This window comes from Stegodyphus dumicola, chromosome 7 (genome assembly GCF_044657685.1).
Source record: "Stegodyphus dumicola isolate Sdum_Otavi_A_Nest chromosome 7, ASM4465768v1".
Classification (NCBI taxonomy): domain Eukaryota; kingdom Metazoa; phylum Arthropoda; class Arachnida; order Araneae; family Eresidae; genus Stegodyphus; species Stegodyphus dumicola.
Window position 1 is genome coordinate 150,042,789 of NC_140774.1, and position 20,439 is coordinate 150,063,227.

The following is a 20,439-nucleotide window of genomic DNA, read 5'->3' on the forward strand; positions in this document are numbered from 1 at the left end:
ATTTGTAAAATATACTTTTGCTTAATTTCTCATATTAAATAGCAAATTTATTGATGATAAAATTCTATCCAGCCTATTTTTAATTTTCAAGCGGAATGTGCCAGTTAAACCAAAGTAAATGTGATAGATAACACCACATTATTTTTAAAGAAATGGCATCAATCAAAATAGTTTGCATTTTTGTTTGTTTTGATTTCAGTTTTTTCTTTAGTACGTAAATCCTTTATTTGTTATTTAATATATTTTTGTAATTCTTCAAATCTCTACTTCATTGGCATGTAAAAAATCTTTCATTCAGGATTAATATATTTTAAACGAATCAGTATTTTACTGCGTTGAGATAATGCATAGTGTAAGACTTTTTTTTCTTAAAAAAAAGACATGTAATGCAGCAGGCTGGATCAAATTTAGTATTATAGATTCTAATATATTAACATGTATCAAGTAAGATTTTAAATTTGCGTTTTAATTGTGAAAACTAATTGAACTTTTGTTGGTTGTTAAATACGCAGAAATACTGATAACATAATGACAAAATAAAATAAATCTTATCGTTAAGTGCTCTTAGAAAAGTAATTAAACGTAGACAAATATGTTTAGTTCAATATTATGAATTTCAATGTATGTATTAAAAATTTAGTGTCATAAACATTTAATAAATTATATAATATGAGTGTATAGTGTAATACAAATAAAGTGAGGTTATCATAATTTAAAAAATATATATACAAATTAATTGTCAGCCCAAAACAGTAAATAAAAATGAAATACTGTTAAATGCATATTTTACTTTAATTTAGCCTTTCCTCCTTTTCAGAAGAGTAAATTTTCTTTGTGAACTTTTTGTTTTTTAGTCGTTAGTTAAATTCACTCACTAAATACTTTAATGCTGGGGCTGCCGTTGAGGTAACTTTCCATTCCCCATCCTTTTTTTTTTTTTTTTTTTTTTTTAATACAACTATGATTGCTGGCAAAGCTAATCATTCACTTAAATGATTTTCAAAGATGTCTCTAAGTAGTAATCAAGAATAGTGGAACAGTATAAGATTTCTGAGTGCTTCTTTATTAAAGCATTTATAACATAATCTTTTAGCAACATTTGAATTTTTTCATATTTAAAAGTAAGCAATGAAGTTCTGTAATTTTGGTGACAAACTGTGGTATTTTCTTCAATAAGGGACTATCAATCTCAATTCTGCACGAATTTAAAAAACGTGGTTTTATTGTGGATAAAAGATAATAATCATGTATAACAATACTGTTTTTATCAGTGTCTAAATTTTCATTTTTATATATCTGATTTTACTTTGAAAGTGCATCTATATTTTAATTGTAATCATTTGTACATATAGAAAATTATGCAGATTAATTGTACCTTTTTCATCAAAGCAGGGCCCACTTCAGTCAGTTGCCAGATTTAATTCTTGTATTTTTAACCTGCAATTGATTTGGTTTTCAGTCTGTTTTTATTACAATATTTTCTGCAAGATGTATTGATTCAGAGTTTCTTTTTCCTGTACAACGTGTACAATTGTTAGCTTAATCAGCTAGAAAAGAAATTATAATTTTTTGTGATATTTGTAACTTTCAACATATTTGATTTTCATACTCACTTTAGAATATTGTTCTTTCATTAATTAGTTTCTCATAATGTTGACCACTTTCAGCTGTCCAGTAATTGTGATTCTTCATGGCATTGTTCATTCTTTCGTAGCCTTTCCCCCCTCTAAAATGCTATTTATATTTAACTTCCCATTAACTAAAAAAAAAGCAGTAATTCTTTTCCTGAGAACAGAAGTTTTGCATGCTGTGCAAAAGTGAGAAATTGACCTCCAAATGAAAATATTTATTAGTAAGCAAAGTATTTGAGGATAGAATGTGAAAAGTTACGGGAAAAAAAGGTGGTCTTCGTACCAGTAATTGGTTGTGGTAATCATTTGGTATCACTTTTAATTAGTTTTTTTGTTTTGTAGATGACACTATTAAAATGCTGTTTTTAATTTCAAACATTGATAAAAATAACATGAGAAAGAAATGATTAAAACGAATTATTTTTAGTGCCTCTATCTAAACAATAAGTAACCACCTAAAAGTGATAGATTGAATACTGTGTGATTACCTTGATTTCACAGTTCCAGGAATCTTTTTCTTAATGTTTTGTACTTCCTATACTATTGAGCTAAAGAACGTTCATCAGATGGTTCAACAGACAGTTAAATGTGAATAAAAACATAGTTATTGATTGGAGCAGTTATATGAGAAGAGTTTATAACTTGTTTTTGATCAAACACTTGAAAGGTAAAATTTATGCTCCTGAAAAAATCTTCAAGGTAGATGTCAAGAAAGTGAAGCATAACAATGGGTTTAAGGAGGAATCTGGAGTAGGGGACAAATGATTTTTGTAAATGTCAGATAGGTACTAAAATTCTAACGGAGATAGTAAAAGAACATATACTTGAGGGAAATACAGTATACAGTCAAAAGTCGTTAATTCGGACACCTATAATCCGGACCTCAAAGCTAAAAACTTTCTGCACAGGCGTTTTACGCGTGCGTGTAAGACCTTGACTACACTACTGCGCATATGCGTGTGTGCAAGTGCAGAATACGTTTTCGCCTGCGCGTTTAATGTATAACGGACAGTGTAAGCTAAAATTATCTAATTATCTATTTCAGTTAATGATTGCGTTGTTCCTTAATCTTCGAATTGGATCCCGCTTATTATTTTTTGCAGACTCTAAGAGCAATTTTATAAAAGTAAACTTGAACTTTCGATTATGTCAAATAGAATTTCCGATGCTGGAACTTCCAAAGGATCTACAAAACGAAAGTATGTTTTGATGTCCAACAAACAAAAAGTGAAATTGGTGCAAAAAATGGATAAAGACATGAAGAATGTGACAGAGATGTTAGTGAAAACGAAAAAATTTCGATTGACAAGTTAGTCGGTATTCTCGGCACAGCAATTAACGGGACTTGAACAGCGGAACTTTGTAACTGAACAAGAAATTATGTCTGTTTATAGAATTAAAGAGAAAGTATTATCACATAAAACGAAGCAACTTAAACAACTTACATTGAAAGAAATGTTTAATAAAGTAAACAAATAAATATTAAGCTTTTTTTTTTTTTTTTTTTTTTTTTTTGTAAATTTTGATACCCTTTAGATCATAATTGTTCTTTATTTCATAAATTACGGTTTAATATTTTTAATTTTAGAATTTCTGCATGCCATCTTACGAGATTTAAACTGATGATCTATAATCCGGAAAAATCGATAATCCGGAATCGCCGAAGTCCCGACGAGTCCGGATTAACGACTTTTGACTGTATTTGGATTGCTGGCAAGCTTCAATGTGGAGCATTAGTTAAGGCCAGCTTTTCAACAACTTACAGTGAATCATAAGTACAACTTTGTAGATCTAGCATCTGGCAAAAAAACACAGAAAACAATTATAACGAAACACAACATGCAGAAGAATAGTTTGTGAGCACTGGATTCAAATTTAGAATTTATATGATAGCATTATGTAAGACAAGAGAAAATATTTGATTAATGTAAAAACAGAAACTAATTATGGCTTCCACAAAGATAAAAAATATTATCTTTTCCCTGACACACATTGTGATTTTTCATTTTCTTAAGGTTGCTGTAGTATTTTCTAATTTTCGCCAAATTAATTTTGAATCTGGCCAAATTTCACCAAAGTATATCTAGTGGCTGCTTTAATAAGAAAGTTTTGAAAGTATAAGATCAATATCAATTTGTGCATAGTTGTGAGTAAACATGGCTGGTGCTAGGCATTTTACTTCTGCCTGGTGCAATCTGTGCAACTTATTAATTCCACCTCTCAGGCTATCCCTAAATTCTAAAAATTTTTCCATCCTTAAATTCTGATGCCTGATGTAGCATTGCTAACCCTTATATAAGAACAGGATTTCAACACCTAACTTTTTTTTTTAAGTGCTTCTTGCTATAACTCTATATGAACACTAGTTTTATTCAGCCTTCTTACTCTTCCAGAATTAGTATGGTATTACTTGCACAGTATGATACTTGGATTTCTTCTGCAATATGATATTTATGCTCTTTTGCCAAAACATCGAAGCACCTAGAAGGAAATTTGCAATTGTGATGAAATTTGGTATGCAAAAACATCTTGATCGAACATGCAAATGATCAAAGTTTCAAGGCAAATGAACAGGAATTGGGATCATAGCGCACATTTCTAGTGCGCAATTCGCAAAGTATAAAATCAGTAACAGAGGCGGAAAATTTATATTTTCTGTTGCTGCCATTGTATTTCCGTAAAGATGCCATTACTACGATATTCGAAGATCTTACAGACACCTAAATAACTTCGAACGTGGCTGCATTGTAGGGTTGTGTGAAGCTGGTGGTCATACCGAGTAATAGGTCGCCACCTGCAGCATATTGACACTGCTGTGCTAAGATGTTGGTAGCAATGGTTGCTATAAGAAAATTGCCGACAAAATGAAGGCTCTGGAATGCAAAGGAGCACAAATACGAGGCAAGATAAGATGATTATTCGCGAGGCCCGAACCTCTACAACAGTATTGTCGACTATTCAACTCACTACAGCCATGTCTATACTTCCCGTATACCGTCCACCATCTTACAGCGCTTGTCTGAGGTGGGATTACGCTCACAGAGGCCTTTTAGACGTTTGCATTTGACCTCACAAAATGGGCGGAGTCATCTGGAGTGGTGTTGCAACTGATCATCATGGCTGCCATCAGACTGCCAGCAGATGACCACCGTGTTCATGTCTGGAGAGAACACGGTTGGCGGTCCCAATCAGCCTTCGTTTTACAAAGGCATACAGCCATAACCCCTGGTGTGATGGTGTGGGGTGCTATTTCTTATGACAGTAGGTCATCTTTAGTCATCCTTTGTACATTTTTAACAGCTCAACGATATGTTGATACCTTTCTGTGGCCGGTTACATTACTATTCATGGCACGCCATCCTGGGGCCATTTTCCAAGAAGTTAATGCCAGACCACATACTACTCGCATATCTCTAGACTGTCTCCATGCGGTTGATATTTTTCCTTGGCCAGCAAGGTCACCAGACCTTTCACCAATCGAGCATGTCTGGGATATGGTGGGCCGCCAGATTCGGGCACCACAAAATTTTGCAGATCTGGAGCGACAACTGATGAATGCCTAGCAGAATGTGTCACAGGATGACATTAGGAACCTCTACCACTCCTTACCTCGATGAATTCAAGTATACTTTGTTGCCAGGGGCGGTTTGACCAACTACTAATTTGAAAACTCAATGAGTGATTGTGAGCCGTGAGCAGGTACTATGACCTTGATTTTTTAAGCATTTTATTAGCTGTGTATGAGCTATACACATATTCAGTTTCATCAAAAACAACCACTTCCTTCATGGTGCTTCGATTTTTTTGCAAAAGAGTGTATTTTTTATGCTAAATTTTTAAGAAGTTTTAATTTTATGTTGATTAATAATATTAGCTGTTTTTCTAGTAAACTTGTAAAATTCTTTCAATTGCATTTTAGCATTTAAGTAAAATATTTGTATTAGGACTAGTACAAATTTCACATGTAATCCGTTAGAAAACGTCTGTAAATGCATTAACAAAACTTCCACATTTTGAACTTTATGAGAAAATTTGAAGCTCTTTTCTATCATAGGACAACACGTGTGAAACGGTTTTCTTCAAAAAGATGCATGCATCAACCTGATACATTCAATGAGAAAATATAATTTTGTCATTAGCATATTTCAACTGTGATAAAAATTTTCGAAGTGTAAGAAATTTTAGGTTCAGTAAGCAACAACAAGGTTAGATTCAATAAACAAAAACAACAATTGAGAAAATACAGTAATGTACTTTTTATTCAGAATACTTACTTTGAAGAACACTGTTACAAGAGATAAGAACATGTATAATCTTGAATGTAGAATAAAATTTTGTTCTTATACTCTTCTAACTATACTAATGATTAGTTCTTATGCTAATCATTCTCTAAAAAGATTATTTTTTTGTTATATATGTATTCTATGCTCTTGAATAGAATAATTAAAGCCGTTCTAGTATTTATTAATAAGATCTTGCTTTACTTCCAGTTTTTATTTGTTATTTAAGTGGAACTTGGTGCTCATGAAAAAGACATGATGATGTCCTAGTCTTTTATATTGCAGTATTAAGAGTGAGTTTTCTTGTTTTTTTTTTTTTATTATTATTATTTAATTATTGAATAAAGAATATCAAACTAGTGCTTATTAAAGAGAATGTATTAAGTGAAAGCCAGAAATTTTTTAAATGTTCATGATAAATATCTAAAACCATAAATTCTGAGGTTTCATTACATTTTATTGAATAATACAGTCAAAAGTCGTTAATTCGGACACCCATAATCCGGAATGATCTATAATCCGGACCTCAAAGCTACAAACTTTCTGCACATGAGTCACGTTCACGCATGCGCACGGGCGTTTACGAAAGCGCGTAAGACCCTTACGGCTGCGAATATGTTTGTGCGCATGCACGTTTAATGTGTAACGGAGTTATACGCTAAGCTAAAGTTATCTAATTCAGTTAATGTTGCAGATTGCGTTGTTCCTTAATCTTCGAATTGGATCCGTCTTATTATTTTTTGCAGACTGTTAGAGCAATTTTATAAAAGTAAGCTTGAACTTTCGATTATGTCAAATAGAATTTCCGATATATATTTACTACAAAGCGAAAGTATGTTTTGAAATCTGAAATCTGTTTATCAATTTCACGCTGCTGTGCGGCAGAGGGGGGGGGGCAGAAACCTCATTATTAGATTATAATAAATTAGAAAGATTATGTCAAATAGAATTTCCGATATATATTTACTAATATGTAATTTGTATCTACAAAGCGAAAGTATGTTTTGAAATCCGAAATCTGTTTATCAATTTCACGTGGGGAATTGGAAGTTGATCTGTCAGCACTATCCTTATCTTCAGGGCAGATGTTTTTATTTTATTTGGTTTATAATTCCGTACTAAGTGTAGTATTTCATCTCGATGTACTCGGTCTTTGATTTAAATCAAGTTCCTCGTCATTATAATTCGCTTCCAATAGTGAAGAAAGTGACCCAGAGGTTATTGAAAACGAAAACATTTCGATTGACAAATTAGTCGGTATTCTCGACACAGCAATTATAGAACTTGAACAATGGAACTTTCTAACTGAACAAGAAATTATGTCTGTTTAATAGAATTAAAGAGAAAGTATTATCACATGAAACGAAGCAACTTACATTGAAGGAAATGTTTAATAAAGTAAACAAATAAATATTAAGCTTTTTCTTTTTGTAAATTTTGATACCCTTTAGATCATAATTGTTCTTTATTTCATAAATTACGGTTTCATATTTTTAATTTTGTAATTTCTGCATGCCATCTTACCAGATTTAAACTGATGATCTATAATCTGGAAAAATCGATAATCCGGAATCACCGAAGTCCCGACGAGTCCGGATTAACGACTTTTGACTGTATAATTTTTAAATAATAATTATTTTTATATTTAGCATAGGCTTAGTTAAATACAAACTTTCATCAAAAGAGATAGCAAATTTCTTCAGTTTTAGGAAATAACATACATATTAATAGAACAGTGGTTATAAAAAAAAAACTTTATCATTTATGTTAAAACACTAGCTCTGTTATATGTTCCCATCCAACATGATAAATATGGGGAAGAAATAAGCAAAATTTGCAGTAAAATCCAGGCGAGAAGTATATGGATAAGTGTGTGATGAAAGTGCTGTATTCTTATTCTCTTACTAAATATAAAGTTGGTTATAAATAGAAGATATAAAGGTATTAAGTTAGTTATAAATGGAAGTAACTTTATGCTAAGTATGAATATAATTATCTATAGAATCAAATTCCTTTGATATGTCCATATTCGCTTATGAGTTTGTAATGCTACCGGAGCTTCATTCTATAACAAGGGAACAAATGTTATTAAATTCAAAATAGGTGCAGTGTTTATTCCATATGCTTCAATCTTTTAAAAATTCATTAGTGCTTGAAGCAGTTCTATTGATCTAATTTTTCACGCTACAAAAATAGGATTGAAATACAAGGCAATGTATTACTTATATACCTCTCTGTAATCAAAATCTGTGTGATTGAGTAAGGAATGTGCAGAAAGCATTTCCTCTTTACATTTTAGTAAAATTAATCAAAGATTTTTCAGTTATATAAAAAGCATCCACTTTATTGAAAATTTTTGTTTTAATTTGTAATTAAATAGTTTTAAGGTTGATCTTTACATTATGGTAACTTGGCGATTTTTTGGCGAAAATTTGGCAACCAACTCTCCTACAGCAACCCTCTATTTTTTTTTTCCCCGCCGCCATTTTGTCTTGACGAAGTAAAGACATGTTTCTTTTCTTTTTATCTACTGAACACTTCTTCCAACAATCTACTAGCCGAATTACACTTATGCTAGAAATTTTATCAAACAAAACTGCTTAATCATGACAAATATTCACTGCAAAATTGGGAAAAAGTGCACAATACCATACTCCTTACACGTTTTTCAAAATAACACATACGCATAAACCATGTACACACCGACTTATTTTTACTTAAAAAAACATCCCAGAATTGCACAAAAATGGCATCGCGCACACTCTTCACTATATCCATGTACACTGCTTTTTTCTCATAAATTAGAAAAATTTCACGAAAATACATGACAATTTTCTCAATCTTTAAATCCGGTAAAAAGAACATATATGAAATTACCTGATCGCGAAAAAGTATTTACCCTTTACAAATATGAACATTTCCACATATAAAATAACAAAAATATCCAAAAACTTTTACCTCTAAATCATCTATTACATTATACACGTCACCAACGAATTCATACTGCAAACATTACAAATACTTAGTATCAAATATTTAAATTATTTCCATGCACGTTTATTTCAACTTAAACATATACCAAATTCCTACAAACATAAAATTCACAAAATAACTATCATTTAATTAAAATATCACTAAACCATGTACACGTCGACTTATTTTTACTTAAAAAAACATCCCAGAATTGCACAAAAATGGCATTGCGCACACTCTTCACTATATCCATGTACACTGCTTTTTTCTCATAAATTAGAAAAATTTCACGAAAATACATGACAATTTTCTCAATCTTTAAACCCGGTAAAAAGAACATATATGAAATTACCTGATCGCGAAAAAGTATTTACCCTTTACAAATATGAACATTTCCACATATAAAATAAATAAAATATCCAAAAACTTTTACCTCTAAATCATCTATTACATTATACACGTCACCAACGAATTCATACCGCAAGCATTACAAATACTTAGTATCAAATATTTAAATTATTTCCATGCACGTTTACTTCAACTAAAACGTATACCAAATTCCTACAAACATAAAATTCACAAAATAACTATCATTTCATTAAAATATAATTAAATTCAAAAACACTACTTAAAATATAAATGAGCACATACATTAAATTAATAAAAATTAGCTTACAATCCTAATTACTTTAAACTAAATCATTGCTAATAACAATTTTCCCAATAATACCAAATTCCTTTCCACCTTACATTTAGAGCAATGCATAAAAATAATATCCTCAAATAATTAAAAATACTAACTTACCTAATCTTCTTCAGAATCTTGATTACGTGGCGGATACACTTTTCTAATTCATTCAATAAAATTATTGAAAGATTTTTTTCTGCGAATTTTTCCTCCATACTTCCTCCGCTAAATAAAAAGCAAACTTCTCTTTATCACAATGCCTAAATACCCATTTCGAATTTACTTTAGTTAGGGCCGTGGGATCCAAAAATTAAACAACACTGTTTCACACAACACAGAATAAAGCTAAATACAAAATTTCCACATTTTTTCCCGATTTCCCCCCTTTTCCGTTTAAAGAACCGTAATTCATCCATTAATATCACATGACATATCCCATGATCTCTCATTTCCCTCACGCAAAATAATGCGTAATCGGAACTGAGTACCAAAGTCCCAGGTAGTAACCTTTATCGCCTCCAAAATGTCGCCAAACTACCAGTTACCATATTGTAAAGATCAACCGTTTTAAATATAAATAAACTATTATTATGAATCAGTTTAATGGAATAAATAATTGCAAGTATGTAGAAAAGAAGTGCTTTGCAATGTCTATCTGTAAAAGATTGTGAATAGAAAGCTGAGTTATTAAACTATGCCATAGTTCATTAGTAAAAATAAATAAATAAATTTATAAGGTTCTTTTTTATTATTTTCAATTAATTGTTTACCAGATTTTTCCTCACATGAGCTTAAGTTAAAAAATATTTGAGCTTAAGAAAAAGAATTTTTTTTTTTTTTTTTTAATTCTTGTATAAAATACTGGCATTTTAGTAACATTTTATGAAAGTTGAATGAATGAAATTTTTAGGGAAATGAAATTTATATATAGATGTTTATGTAATGTTATGTTTAGATTATATTTTTAAACCTTATAAATTAAGGAGATTTTCAAAAGACCTTTGTTATATAGTTAATCCAAGGTCAATCTGAATTCTTTAGAACTAACATTAGTCTTCTGTCACAGCAATGTCTGTCTTATTTTAAAAGGTTTAAATTTCTGAACTTCAGTAGGATTCAGATAAATATTTGATACATTTTATTTTCTGTGTATATTTTTGAAGATGATGATGTTAGTTTTTATTGATATATTTTTTATTTTCTATAATTAGATCCTTTTTACTTAGCTATGTCAAGTTTGAGTTGTATTCGTCAAGCATTATGCTGTGTGAATTTGTTATTCTGGGTAAGTATCTAAGATTAGTTAATGAATGTTACTATTTTATTTACCGATTACTGAAGTAAATGAGTTTAGTTTGAAATATTAAGGTATATTTAATAAGTTTAATAAATATTTAATAAAGAATAAATCTCTTACTAATTCCTGTTCAGATTTTAGTAATTTGCATTATTAAATAACAATAACCTGATCCCTGTTCACAATTTTTTCTTCAAGACCTGATTATTCAGTGAGATAATTGAAATATAATTGCTTAAATATTGAGTTTCATTAGAAAACAGAGACTATATAGTAGTTAGGAGAACCAGCTGCAGTACTAAAGGGTTCCGGTTTGAATCTCGGAGAAGGCATAGATGTAAATTGTCTGTAATAGGAGGTAATGGTAGCTACCTATTAGGTGCTTTCATAATTAAATGACCACCCATTTTGGCCTTAGTACTGGCAAAAGCCTAAAAATGGCTAGTGCCCACAATAAAAAATAAATAAATAAAATAAGAAAATAGATGTTTTGATTATTCATTCAACTAATCAATATTGATAACTGGGTACCTGTGTATGTATTAGTGCAATCACCTTAGTAGAAGTCAGCAAATATTCAGAATGTTCCAAACTCTGGCAACCATACACATAACCATTTGTCTGGCAATCATGCTCATAACAATTCTTCAGTCAAGAAACGCCGTCATTTTTGTATGAGTACTTTTTGTTGTATTTCAAATTCCAGTGGTTTTTATAAACAAACTATGATATATTTTGCCTTAGTTTTAAAATATGATCTTGTGGAATTTACCAGCAATGGAAAAACTGGTGCAATGACGAGTTTGTGCAATTCTCTGATGTTTTTTTTAAGTGAAAATAGACCGATGTGTACATGGACCAGGACTGAGAAGAGAAGGGCTAGCTCATAGAGCTTTTCTTCCCTAAAGCAGAAAGTGAGTCGTGATGACACTGAGTGCGCAGATGCAATTCACAGCTTGAAAATTAGCGTTTTTGAACTAGCATTTGAAATGAGGTGTGTGTGAAAGATAACTATAATTTGGAAGAGACAATGTTACTGCTTTATGCATTTTAGACTGAACCATTAAAAAATTTAATAATACTTACTCAATTTAAAAATAATAGATAAAATGTGCTACTCTTTTAACATAAAGTTCCGTGGATTTTTTAAAATTTTTATTTGCAGGTTTTTTATTTAATGCATGTTTATTTCTAATCATTTCTTTATCTGCATGTTAACTGAGAGAATTTTACTGCTTCTAAGATAACTATAATAGCAGCTATTTAAATTTACTCAAAAAACAATTTTACATTGACATAGTTTTAAACATATATGACATATATGGCAACATTTCTGCTAACCTACGTTTGATTTTTTGCCTAATTGTAAATTTTACATTGTTATAATTCTCTTCTGATTCAATATAATAATAGATATTTTTTAAATAATTCTGTAATTTATACTTATATATTACAATTAAATAAATGTATGTAAGATTGTTACCTTAATTTTGACAAAATAGCTTTACTCAAAGTACCTAATACAGTTATTTAATTTTTCAAAAGTGTGAGTAAAGGAAGCAAGTCTTTTTATGCCAATTATTTTGATGTTTTATACTATTATATTTTATCTAGAATGCTAATCTAGCACAAAATCTAATCAATAATTAGTTACAAAGGATACAATAAGAACAACTTTAACAAGTACTTAACAAAATTAGTTTGTTAAATACTTGTTATTCTTGTTAGTACTATGTTGGTACTATTCATAATACCGAAGATATTATCGATTAACTCATAGATTCTTCTCAATCTCTATTTAAAACCTCTTTAATAATATCAAAATTTAAAACATTTCCATCTTCTAACACAAATCCTTTATCTAAAACGTGGTTTCTCAGTAATTTGAGGCAGAGCGCGAAATGAGACCTCTGATTAAAACAAACTGCACATTTTGAAAAGAACCGAGAACTTGGTCCAGTTTAGAGTCATAGCAGAGCTTTTAATCTATATGCATTTCGTTGAAACTGAGAACGCATATTTTTTCTACAGAATACAAATATTCGCCTCTTTCCTTTTTTAGAGTAAGAACATCACTTTGAATTCTTGGACTACACTAAAATTTAGCGTGTTCATTTCTTTAATTTGCTAATACTAGGTAAAGATATTCCAATTTTTTTCTTAATTTTTTTTTCTTTCCCAAAATCATAGCTTTAAGATGACAGAGCTCTTATGACAATGCAACGTGAAATATCTTCACTAGTCCACCTGATTTTTTCCTTCTTTTTCAGTAGTACATTAATCTGCGTCTTTATAAAAATAGGCTTTAGACATTTTTTCATATTCTCGGATTTGTGCTCCCCCCCCCCCGAAAAAAAAATTTCGAGATTTTAATTTCTGATACCAATTTCTGTCTATATGTCATCCACCTTCTTTGCCACTGAACAAACATTCTAAAATTTTTCTTTTCTCTATTTTTCAATACTTTAATACAATTTTCTAAGGATATTATTTTGTTCTTCAAATTATCAATGTATTCTTGTTTATCCTTAAATATTCAGGGCATTCAGGAATATCTACATTTTCATTTGTGAGTTTTATTTCAAAATCATTAAAATTTGATTTATTATTGTCATCATCAATTTCGATTTATTATTGTCATCATAATTTACTTTCGGCACAGCATTCTATTTCAACAGTTTCTTTTTGTGGCTATCCAAACAAGCGATTTTTCATATCATCTTCATAAACACTGCATAGAAAATGTTCGCTGCAGATTTTTCCGCTCTTCACATTAATAGAATCTTGTCTTTGACATTTGTGTATCCATTCTTTCGTCAAAAGCAAAATCTCATTTGGATCCTTTGGTCCCATGAAATAAAATATCTCATCCTTTCGTACTTCTTAAGTGCTATGGCACGTTACTACAGCGCAAAAAGCCATATTACGTAAACGGTACTTTACAATATAAAATTTTAAATAAAAACTGACTAAAATTACATATATATAAATTATTTTAAATATATACATTATTAGAAAACAGATATATATATGATTAAAATTAAGTTGGGATATGTAATCTCTAGAAAATCGTCTTGCAGCTGAATGAAACTACAGTTTTAAATGCAGGAAATCAGAACAGGTGGCATCACAGTGACGTCAGATTACTGCCTGTTAAGTCCCCCCATTAGGCTCGCATTGGCGAGGAGTCGAACAAAGAAATGAGCTAGCCCTTTCTATTTATCCCTGTACATGGACACCAAGTTTGGGCAATTCTTTGATTTGCTATTTTGGTTTTGTGTATTGCCCATCATAAAACTGTACTTTGCTGGCCAATTTTTGCGAATCAGCACCTTAAAATATATTTTTACCAGAAGTGGTAATTGGTTCGAGAACAGTCATCTGCCATTTACAGGCAGATTTATATACTGCTGGAATAAGGAATTAATGAGTGGTTTTTCATTGCTTCAAACCTATTCTTAAAGATATCCGCTATGTAATTTCCGCCAGAAGGAAAAGAATAAAAACCTATTTACAAGCAGTTTTATAAATAAATCCATGATATTTATCATGGAAAATAATTTATAAAACTGTTATATTTATAGAACTAAATAGAACTGTTCTATATTTGTAGAACTAAAATTAAAATATATACCTAATATCATGCATGATATGAAATAAATAACTTTCTCTGATCTGAAATTACCATTCTTTTTCTTCAAAAGATTGCTGATTTGTAACAAGGTGATTTGGATAATACTAGAGTGTGTTGTCTTTTGAATACGTTTTAGGATTGGGCGGGAGGGGGGAGGCAGATAATTAGAAAGAACCAAATTTTTTTAGTATAAAAGTATAAAGATTTAAATGCATAAACAAATAACTGTTTATTTATGTATTTATTTAAGGTCCTTGGTTGTGGTATGTTAGGAGTAGGCATCTGGCTACATCTGGCATATCAAGGTTATTCCAAATTGCTTTTGACTCACCAGATGTTGAGTGGTGACAGCTTGGCTATAGTGGCTGGAGTTCTGACATTTTTACTTGGATTTTTAGGCTGCTGTGGCTCTTGGTTTCAAAGTAAATGTCTTCTAAGAATGGTGGGTATTATCAACTTCATTTTAGATTGCATTAATTTTTTTTTCGGTTCAATAAGATTTCTAATATTTGGCATTTTTAATCTTAAGAAGCCCATCATTATTTCTTTTTTATGATGAGGAGATACTATTAGATGCTTAATTAAAACTCTGACCTTTCAGTGATCTTTAGCTGTTTTTATTGTTACAGTATATTTTTAATTTGTTTAAAAATTTCTTTTTACTTTTATTTCAATGCTGTTGAGTATTTTTATGTATGTTATGCATGTAATATACCAAGGTGTATTATCTAAAAATTGTAAGAAAATTATTTTTCTTTTTATGTACTAATTATCAGTAGTATTCATTGAGTGTATGTATTTAATACTTTACCCAATCATGTAGGTGTGTTAGCAAGGTTGTATCTCTCTTGCATTTCCTTGCATGATTTCTTTTTAACATCTGTTCTTTAAAATTATTTTGTAGTTTTTAAAATTTATTATCAACAATATTATAAATTTCTTAAAATTTCTCTCTTCAGTGTTTCTGAGCGAGTATGCTGAAAGGTATGCGTGCAGCTTTTTCATACTGAGAATTAAAAACCTCACAGAAAGCTGTTTCTTAAATATAAAGTTGTTTTAATTGATTAATATAATAGTATATGATATTATAGCTTGATTATTTTAACTATCTACTTATATTACTGATAGCTGTTGTTTTATACATTATATCTGTATGTGTTAGTTTAATTTGACCATTTGTTTTCATATTTTTTCAGTATTTTATAATGGTCATACTCATTCTTTTGCTCGAATTTACTGCAGGAACTCTTGGTTTCATTTATAGAAAACATGTAAGTATAACTGTTTCAGAATCATCAAGCATTTTTTTAGCTGACTGTAATGCATTCTAAGTTTATTGCATGGATTTTGCAATAAAAATGTGAATACCTAAAAAGTATGAATATATATATATATTTGTGTGTGTATTTTTACAACTTATTCATACCCCTCAGTGAATATGCCCATATTATTTGTTTCTTCTTAATGTAAGATATTTTATTGAGTTTCATTGTTAATTTATAAATTTATTTGACTTATCTATATTAAGGAAGCCTTGTTTTGTATAAAACTTAAAATATATGTTTTTTACTAAAAGAATGAGAAAAGTACCTTTTTAAATAAACTTTTGTAAGAGATGGCTTATAAATTGAATCTCTACATTGGGTGTATTTTTTAGCTTATTTCACTATTTCATTGCAATACTGCTCATATATTTTTTTTTTTAAGAGGTTAAGTTTCTTCAAAAATGTGCTTAGCATTTGATTTATGTCCTGGTAATTTCTTTGCAATATTTTTGTGTCATTTTTAAAGGTATTGCAGTAGCTTTTACCTATGTAATAATTATCATCTTAATATCATCAGTAAAGTTGTCCTCAGGTAAGACAATTTCAAAGCACTTGCTATTATTATTCATTTCCACATCTTTGTCACTCAAGTCATTATCATTCTCCCTTTTTTTAGTCCAAAGGGATTTGAATCCCGAAGGACTATTAGTTTCGTTTTGGCATTTTGCGTCGGACTCATAAATGTCGGTTCACTTTTCAAACTGTTGCCACAAAATGTTAGAGTCCTGCATTATATTTGAAGAAATTAAATAATGAAAAATCTGCATAAATGTATGTATATTTCTCGTATTGTGATAAAACAACGGTACATAGAGTCATCGAATTTTGAATAACGTAATCCTCCAACGAATATGAGCATGTGGAAGACCAAATTTGAAATTTGTTTTATGATCGATTTCCTATTTTTTAAAACTTTGACAAATTTTTGATTAACAAACTCAAGGATTTCAAAGCGAGCAATGGCAACGTTGTGCAGAAAAAACATTTTTATCTCCAGCGCGTGAGTCTCTGTATCGGAAATTCTAAAGATATGCTCGTTTTAAAACTATTTTGCGATATTGCTGTTGCACTGGATCTTATGGTTTAAGTGCGAGGAACATGATATTTAATAAAGAAAGGTAACACACAAAATGTTAAAAAAACGCCCCTTTGGACGTAATTTAAAATCTGAAACATTTCAGATTTTTTTTTTTTTTTTTTTTTTTGTTATCATCTGTTTTTAATCTGCTAGATGTCAGAGAAAATGTCATTTTACCTTTAATAAAGTTATTTTTGTGGACAGATATCCTCTTAAATCACAATTATAATAAAATGTACATGCACAAAACTTAACACATGTAATTACAGAATGCAACACAAAAGTGCTTCCATATTAATAGTCACCATTTCATGCTACAGTTGCAGATGATTGAATATTCTAAATAAAATAATGATTTTTCTGTAGGAATTGTGAATGAGGTTTGACTAAAGGAATAATGATTACGTCATTTCTTTACACATGCAATAAAAGTTCAACTATCCTGAAAGCTTAGGGCATGCTGAATTCTTCATAATTGAATGCATAAAAAATGAAATTTTGGTAGAAAAGTCAAATGACTAGAAGAAATTTCCAATGTAAAATTATAGTTATCATTGTATTTGTTTTAACTTTAATATCAAAAGCCTATGTTTAAAGTTAGAGTAGAGGTTTTTAGAAGGAAATGTATTTCAGACTTCCAGGAGTGTAGGAAAAATCTGCATCACTTGCGAAAAACTCAAAAAGTGTGCAAATAATGTTTCATGTGCGTGTTTTATGTAAAGACATGTAAAATATGTTCATGTTTATGTTACAATAAAATAAACTTGTAAGATTAATTTTATGCTGTTTTATTAGGATTAATAAATTATTTACACTTAATTACTCTGAAAAATGGAATATTTAACAAAATGTAGAAGAAAGATATTGCAACGTAAATTCTACATAATTGCAGCCATATTACATGTACTTAGATGTGTATATGCTTATTTAAGGATCACTACAGTATTTAGTAGATCCTCCACAAACTGCAACGACAGCCTTTCAGTGGTCCGACATACAAGATATCAACTTTAGAATATAAATAACCCTGTGTCATTTCATGCAACCAAACCCTAATAATGCTTTTCTGCAGTTTAATCGTAAGGCCTGTCTACACGTAGCGATTTTCTCGGCCGACTTAGCTGGCCGACAATATCTAAGATAGCTCGCCTGTCCACACGGAACGATTTTCTCATTAGTACAGGAATTCACTCAGCCAATCACCATGAAAGGAAGTGTTCCTGCCCTCTACAGCGTCACACTGTCTACGATTTGTAAACAAAGTCTTACGGTGTTGTCAGATAGTCAAAATAATGGATGACTTTTTTAAATTGCTACTATAGATACAGCTACAATTTTAAACTTAGCTACTGCAACAGAAGGGGGAGAAGAAAATGTGTTTGGACCAGAAATTGGGTCAAACGACGAGAAATTCATGGTGCCTTCATAATACCCTGCTCCGGGAGTTGCATATTGAAGACACAATACAATTCGGAAACTATTTGTTGATGATTCCGCATGATTTTGATTTTTTGCTAAATTTAGTTTGCAGCAAAATTTTTAAAAAATGTGCTTTTCCTTTGTGTACTGTGTACATTTTATTTTATTTATTTATTTTTAAATTTCATTTTCTGGCACTCCTATTTGTGCACTTGAATCTTGAAATAATAAAATAACCATGTTTCAGAAAAAATAAGTAACTACTGTGCTTTAAATCAAAATCTTTATTAATGAATAAATAGACAATATGAATATCAAACCAGTATGAGTAAAAAATAGTATTAAAGAATAAAGATTGCTACATTACAAAGCAATAGTGTAATTTCAGTTCAAAAATTTCATATAAGAAATATCATAAGGGTGCAAAGTTTTAAGTAGTATATTTATTGAACATTAAAAAACTAATATCAGCATAATTAAATAACTAACACAGTCTGAAAACTATGATCATATGACTCTATCAGTTAATCAGCTAATAAAATGTACAATATTGTATTAAATTGGGCTGTAATTTGTTTTCGCAAAACTCAATTAATACAAAACTGAGTTTGTGACTTTTGACTTTCTTTTGACCAGTAGATCTAAAACACGTGCCAATGGCCATTCGAAAAATAAAAAGAAAGACGTTAAAATTCAATAAACACCACGCCCGTAGGCGAAAAAATAAAAAGTGACTTTTAAGCCATGGAGTTCGAATTTAGTAATGGAGAAAAGAAATAAAGAGTTCTTGCTGGTGCAGAAAGTCCAAAATTAAGGTGGGGGATTGAACCCACGATCTCGATGTGTGGAGAAAATCTGCTCTGTTCTTGATTACTGAGCTATGATCGCTTGTGTAGAAGGTGTCGGAAAAGCTATGTACTTCGTCACCTGATTAACTCCCATTTTCGGCAAAGTCAATGAGTCTCTGCACTGCTTTAAATTTTTGATTTAAATCGGCCCGTAATTTCTCGACTGGAGATTTTGCTTTCTGAATTTTTTCAATAAGTGCGACCACAGTTTCAAGCAGTTTCTGAATATTTTCATCTAGTACCCATGACATTGCGTCATTAACAGATTTTGGAACATTTCTTCGGGAAGTTAAAATAATTTTCACCCCGAATAGAAAATATTTGAATATATAAAGTAATGGGGAAGACAAAGCTTACCAAAATAAGAGAATCCCTTAATTTTTTATTTTTAAAATTTACATAACTCGTGTCCCACAACACAACATTTTCTCTCTAGAAATCTATTAGTTGAAAAATGTGAGTTTCGCTCCAATGAAATGCAGCCATGTTTATTATTACAAATGAGGAGAAAAGCACGTGATCATTCAAAGCAAACTTATCGACTAGAGACTCCGATTTTATCGTGCGCTAGTGAGAAGTGAACACCAGTTCTGAAATCACGGCAGAGAACATGACCGATTTTTGGTGCATGCACAGATCTTTAAAATTGTTGCTCTACTAGAAAGTTGGCCGAGAAAATCGCTTCCTTTAGTAACAGGCTTCTTAACAGCAATTTTTTTACCCATTACTTGCCAGCAGTTTTCACTGGGATTCAGATCAGAACTACACTGGTGTGCAAAAATTAAGGACGAGACGGTTTTTTCAATATAACTTTGTACAAAAGCTTTCCAAATCAACACATTTAATACCGTAACATCCCCAATACATAAGGACATGAGTAATGTAAGCAACACTTACTAAAAGAGAAATCAGAGGGATAAAAAGAAGCTTTATTGAAAAAGTAGCATGGAGCGCAATGCGACTGAAGGCCGAAACATCCCTGTGATGGGTGTCCAGCAAGAAACATCTGGTCTTTAATAGGGGATATGATCTCATCTGACTGCTAGGCAGGTCTCACAGCATCTGCCCATGCTGAGAATGAGGGTGTCAATGAGTTGTTGAGGCATTGCTGCCCATTCGTCTTGCAGCGCCAATCGAAACTCCGGAATCGTTACTGGTGGTAAGATACGAGCTGCCAAGCGTCTGCCTAGAAAATCCCATACATGCTCAAATAGATTGAGATCCGGAGATCGTGCCGGCCAATCCATACGTTCAATATCCTCACTC

The 20,439-nt window shown here is 30.8% G+C and overlaps 1 protein-coding gene across 2 annotated transcripts in view; it reads left to right on the forward strand.

Annotated features, from left to right (window-relative positions):
- Positions 1–6,121: 6,121 nt before the first annotated feature.
- The window catches only part of LOC118191364 (tetraspanin-4-like), a 43,373-nt gene continuing 29,055 nt past the window's right edge, over positions 6,122–20,439 (forward strand). Inside the window, exons 1-4 of one of the 2 annotated variants that reach the window (XM_035362170.2) lie at positions 6,122–6,204; positions 10,784–10,857; positions 14,754–14,945; positions 15,700–15,774. In XM_035362170.2, coding sequence (XP_035218061.1) covers positions 10,801–10,857; positions 14,754–14,945; positions 15,700–15,774 — 324 coding nt within the window. In that variant the 5' untranslated portion in view covers positions 6,122–6,204; positions 10,784–10,800. The remainder of the gene's footprint in view (positions 6,205–10,783; positions 10,858–14,753; positions 14,946–15,699; positions 15,775–20,439) is intronic. The other variant, XM_085820902.1, reaches the window with a different exon arrangement.